At 34.1% G+C, this 4,966-nt stretch overlaps 1 protein-coding gene across 2 annotated transcripts; it reads left to right on the top strand.

Moving 5' to 3' along the window:
- The first annotated feature begins 464 nt into the window (after positions 1 to 464).
- On the top strand, positions 465 to 1,650 carry LOC307157777 (NAD(P)(+)--arginine ADP-ribosyltransferase 2-like). 2 transcript variants are annotated; one of them, XM_079869712.1, is made up of 3 exons: positions 465 to 582; positions 663 to 750; positions 827 to 1,650. In XM_079869712.1, the coding sequence occupies exons 2-3, from the start codon at positions 700 to 702 to the stop codon at positions 1,598 to 1,600; spliced, it is 825 nt and encodes a 274-aa protein (XP_079725838.1). In that variant the 5' UTR covers positions 465 to 582; positions 663 to 699; the 3' UTR covers positions 1,601 to 1,650. The 2 variants fall into 2 exon arrangements, with proteins under 2 accessions (XP_079725838.1, XP_079725839.1); XM_079869713.1 differs by lacking the exon at positions 465 to 582 and having other exon boundaries at positions 638 to 750.
- The last annotated feature ends 3,316 nt before the right edge of the window (positions 1,651 to 4,966 follow it).

Here is a 4,966-nt window from a genome sequence, read left to right as displayed (position 1 = left end):
CCTAATATCAAGGCAGTTTACCCTGTTTCTGTTATTATTCAGCACTATTATGAACATTCACAACTATTATTATTCTGAATGATTCACAACAGGGGTGCATGTCATGTGTTTGTCATGTAATTGCTGCAAGCATCTGTGCTTTCTCTTCAGATCTTAATTTCTACATCAGCAGATGTATCTTTAAAAAAACAAACAAAAAAAACAACAACATTATTTAGTTTTGTGCTTAATATGAATGGCCTGAATGATGCACATTTCCATGATCATAATCTGGTTTCAACTCTGCTTTCTGCTGGCACTGACATGACAGGAACGAGTTTGTCCTTTGTAAACCACAAATACACCAGACGTTCACAGGTGTTGCATTATGGAGAGTTAAACTATTCAGATGAACTGTTGCACAGTTATATGTTCCAGCACTCAAGCGCAGACATTTTCAGCGATATAAAAAAGCCACCTTCCTCATCTCTTGGTTTGAAGAGTCGTTGTCGTCTGGCTGTGAGGGACTGACTTTTCTGATCTTCTCCTCTCCTCATTGAGCTCCTAAAAAAAGAGAAGAAGAATAGACCACAATATTCTCAGGTAATTTTAGGGGACATTTTGCCATTGGAGTAATGGATTTAGTGAAACGCTGTTGTCTTTCATCATCTGTTCTTCACTAGATCTACTAGATCATCAGAGGGATTTGACTGAATCAAGATGCTGCTGATCATTGAAGCTCTTCTTCTCATTTTAGCTGCTCTAGGACAGGTAAGCTTGTGTTCTAGTATGAATATTACAGACATTAATACTGATGATGTGATCATTATGATTCCTGTTGCTGCAGGATCACAGAGCTGCTGCTGCTGCTGTTGAAGAACAGATATATCCATTGGATATGGCACTGAATTCTGTTGATGATCAATATATGGGCTGTAGAGATAAAATGGCAAAACGGGTGGAGACAAAACTTCTAAAGAATGAACTCAATAACTCGCCTGATTTTAAAGTGGCTTGGAAAAAAGGGAACGAGTTGGTCAAGAGCACAAATGATGTTTTGACAAAGAATCATTTAATCGCCATTTATGTGTACAGTGATGCTCTTGTATATAATCCCTTCAATCTTGACACTCGTCGTGATAAAAACCAGTACAGACACGAGACATATAAATGGTATTCACTTTACTTTCTGTTAACAGATGCAATACAGATTCTGAAGAAAACACACAATAAATGTTATTACACTTATCGGGGCACAAATGTTGAATTTAATAAGCATGTTCTGAACAAAGAGGTTAGATTCGGCTCATTTGCATCCTCCTCTCTTGTTCATAAAGTAGCACAACGTTTTGGAAAAGTATCTTGTTTTGAAATCTACACTTGTGAAGGCGCTGATGTGTCAGAATATTCTAAGCTTCCTCGTGAGAAAGAGGTGCTGATTCCTCCATATGAGAAGTTTAAAGTCACTGCTGTCAAGACAAGAAGAGATCAGAAAGATCTCTGGTGTGAAACTGTGTTTGTGTTGAAAAGCACTGGAATAAGAAGTGACCTGAACTGTGCTCTATTCAATAAACCATCCAAGACCAAAACAAAGCCGTATGCGCTGAACAACGTGCTTTGAATTTACATGATATAATTATGTACATCATCCCCAACATTTTTCTCTCTTGGTTTAGTTCAATAATTATTTGTCTGAAAACACAATTTGTTTGATTTCAACAAAATTAAATAAAGTTAATTTTAAGTGACCCAATTCAGTGGCCTCAAAAGTGATTTTGTGTCTCTAATACATTTCTAAATTTATACTTGCATCGTTTGCACCACATTACTGAACATTTGTAGTGCTTTCCATCTGTCAGCAATAACATATTGACTGAATGACTTTCTAAGTGCAATGTAGCGATATTTTCAATATTTCAAAATTTTCAATATAGGACTAAAGCAACGGGACTTAGTTGCCTTAGTCCTTTTTTTATACTTTTTAATTCAAGGCAGTTCAACCATGATCGCCTAGCGCTCCTCAACCTTCAAAACGAATTACTGCTGAATTATTGCAGTTATATCAATATCCCTCGGCTCACTGGACGAGGTGGAGGATTGCTGACCATATTTAATAAGAACTTTAACATTCACGCCTTGCATCTGATCACCGTAAAAAATTGTGCTGTAAAATAACAGTAATCTACTGGCAGCTGTGGTTGCCAGCAATCTACTGGTAGTTTATAGCTCTCCTTTTTTTACAGTATGTTACCATAAAAATACCATGGAAAGTAACTCATATCATTTGGGAAACCGATTGTTTCAAACAGTTCGAGTTTAAAAACTAGTATTTATACTGATACTACAGTGAACTTACTTCATTTGAGTCCACTGAAAATTAACATCTCTTAAAAATAAAACTGTGAACACCTAATGTGTAATTGTGAATTCATTAAAAACATGACTTAAACTAAAATCTTTGCAGTTATTTAGTGGACAATATTACATGTGTACTTAGCAAGGAGATAGTCACTGCATCAGCAATTACACAGTTACTGCTTTTAAATAAAGTAACAGGCAGCATAACATCAGTATTTCTCTGCTCATCTTTGACTGAGAGGTTTGAAGTTCAGAGATCAGAAAGTAGAAGTCCTGCCATGTGTTTATTCCACCCATGAACTCAGCCAGCTGATTTCTATCTCCTGGCTGAAAAACTGTGCTAATTAACAAATCCAGGTGATTGGAACAAAATACTGAGGAGGACTTTAACTTTTCTGAACCTGGACTTTACACCTCTGCATAGCAATGCCTCATGTCACTTTCACTTAGGAGCAAAAACTGCATTTAAACTTGAAAGAAATAAAGATTTGACATTTATCGTGATAATTATCGATATCGACTGATATAAAACAATTATCGTGATAATTTTTTTCGGCCACATCGCCCAGCCCTACGTAAATGTAAGTCCAAAGTAAGGTTGCTACCATATTTTTTACGATAAAATACTGGCAACCAAGCTGCCGTTTTTTTTACTGTAAATTTCACAGTTTTTTTAACAGTGTAATGTATAGAGTTCTTGCATCTGTTTTGTGTTACTCGACATTATCTCAGTGTTTCTTGCTATGTGTTTATTTGTTTTTTGTTTATCCAGTTTTCCCACCTCAAAGAATATGTATGTTACAGAAGTAATAATGGTTTATTCAGAATGTAGATTACGGTTTAAAAGTTGATGTGTAGGGTTAGGCCTATATAGGTACATGGTGTTTTGATTTTACTCGAGACAAATTAATAAACACTTCAGGGACTGAACTTCAACATTTTAATCTTTGGTAAAAGTTTACTTAAAGTCTGCACAAAAAGAAAATCCATCTTATCTACTTTCTAAATGGGTGTTATCTATTGTGAACAATTCACACATGCATATGTTTTTGACCTTATAATGTTTACTACAAATTCTGTAACTGGATTGAGTGAAAATAAAAACTTCTCTCTGGTATTGTAGTTCAAAGATTATTCAATCTTCATCGAATTTTATATAATCAATGAACGCTTCAACTTTCTATAGCTGTCAAAATAAATAATCTAAACCATACTATCATACCTAAATTTAAAAGGGGAAAAACAATCTCTTTTGAATCCCTATGTGCAAGAATGTGAACAAGGCGGAAGTCAACAGCACATGTGCCAGAATGTAAAATTAGTTAAAAACGATCCATTTTTGTTTGTCCAATTGTGCAAAATTACCACCTGTCTTCTAGTACAAATGCACAGTGCTCACTAAATGTCTCTTTCCTTATACACAGTGCACACTTTTGTGCACGCATGATTGTTGCATATGGATTATGCTTGAATTTCCATATTTATCAGACTGATATTTGTAGAAATAAGAAAAGTGTATTTATAAAACAAAAATAATTGTTAGAACATTGTGTCTGGCAATGTGTCAGAACACAACAGGTACAGTATGAAGATATGTTTGGTTTTATTTTTTATTCTAACTTTAAAGCTAGATTATCCTTTGAAAAGTGTAATACAAAACATACAGTATTTGCTTTTGGGGGAAATTTGGAAAACCACCTTCACCAATTGACAGTCGATCATCCTTAATGCTGCCATTGTGTGTTGAACTGTTTGTAGTATTGCAGCACCTATTTCTTAAAAACATTGTATCAGACATATTTATCATATTTTTTACTTTATACTTGCTAAATGAATTAAAATTGAACTTTTGTAGAAATAAGAAAAGTACATTTTATAAAAGAAAAAGTATCAAGACATGCCAGAAAGAAATATGATTTGTTTAGTCTTAAACACTCTCATGTAGAAGGACTGTCATTTAATTCTCTTTATGCTATATTTGTTCATGTTTTTCATAAATTCCTATATGAACATGTTTGACCACCCTCTGAGACTATAGTTTTTGCAAACTGTGCAAAAACAAAAAAAGAAACAAGATGTAAACAGCATGCGTAATTGACTAGTATATAAAATGTCAATTACAAACATTCAAAACTGATCACAAGTGGATTTTCTGTATTTGTTTTAAATGGCTCATGATGCATTTACTTTTTAGCAAGTTGACCTCTAGAATTTACTTTTGTGCAATTTTATCCACAGGTTTTATAGGAGTTGGGAACTGTAACAGTCTCAACCTTTAATGTATATTGTATATACATCTCTCAGTGCAATAGTCAGATGTGATTCTGTTGTAATAGTTTAAGTGTAAAATAACATGCACTTACTTTTCATGTTGATTACTTTTCGTACTTTTCTGTGTGATTCCACATCATTGTTTAGTGCAACTTTCACTCTAAGTATCAAAGTATCAACTCATAAGTCTTCACCTAAAACATATACAATCCGAGAAACAAGATGTGAACAGTGTCGTCTGCTATCTGAACAAGATGACTAAATCTAGTGCAGTAATCAAACCATCATTTGCAAACTTTTGTGTATTTATTATAAACGGTGCTTTTCAGACGTCTTTCCTTATTGATTTGGTCTTTTG

The sequence above is a fragment of the Squalius cephalus genome, assembly GCF_949319135.1.
Source record: "Squalius cephalus genome assembly, chromosome: 1".
Taxonomy (NCBI): Eukaryota; Metazoa; Chordata; class Actinopteri; order Cypriniformes; family Leuciscidae; genus Squalius; species Squalius cephalus.
Note: the sequence above shows the minus strand (reverse complement) of the source record. Positions and strands in the feature narration are given on the sequence as shown.

Excerpts from the sequence above, each read along its gene's own strand:
- LOC307157777 (XM_079869712.1), top strand. The coding sequence starts at position 700 with ATGCTGCTGATCATTGAAGCTCTTCTTCTCATTTTAGCTGCTCTAGGA. Across the intron at positions 751-826 it reads TTTTAGCTGCTCTAGGACAG|GATCACAGAGCTGCTGCTGC; the intron begins GTAAGCTTGTGT and ends CTGTTGCTGCAG.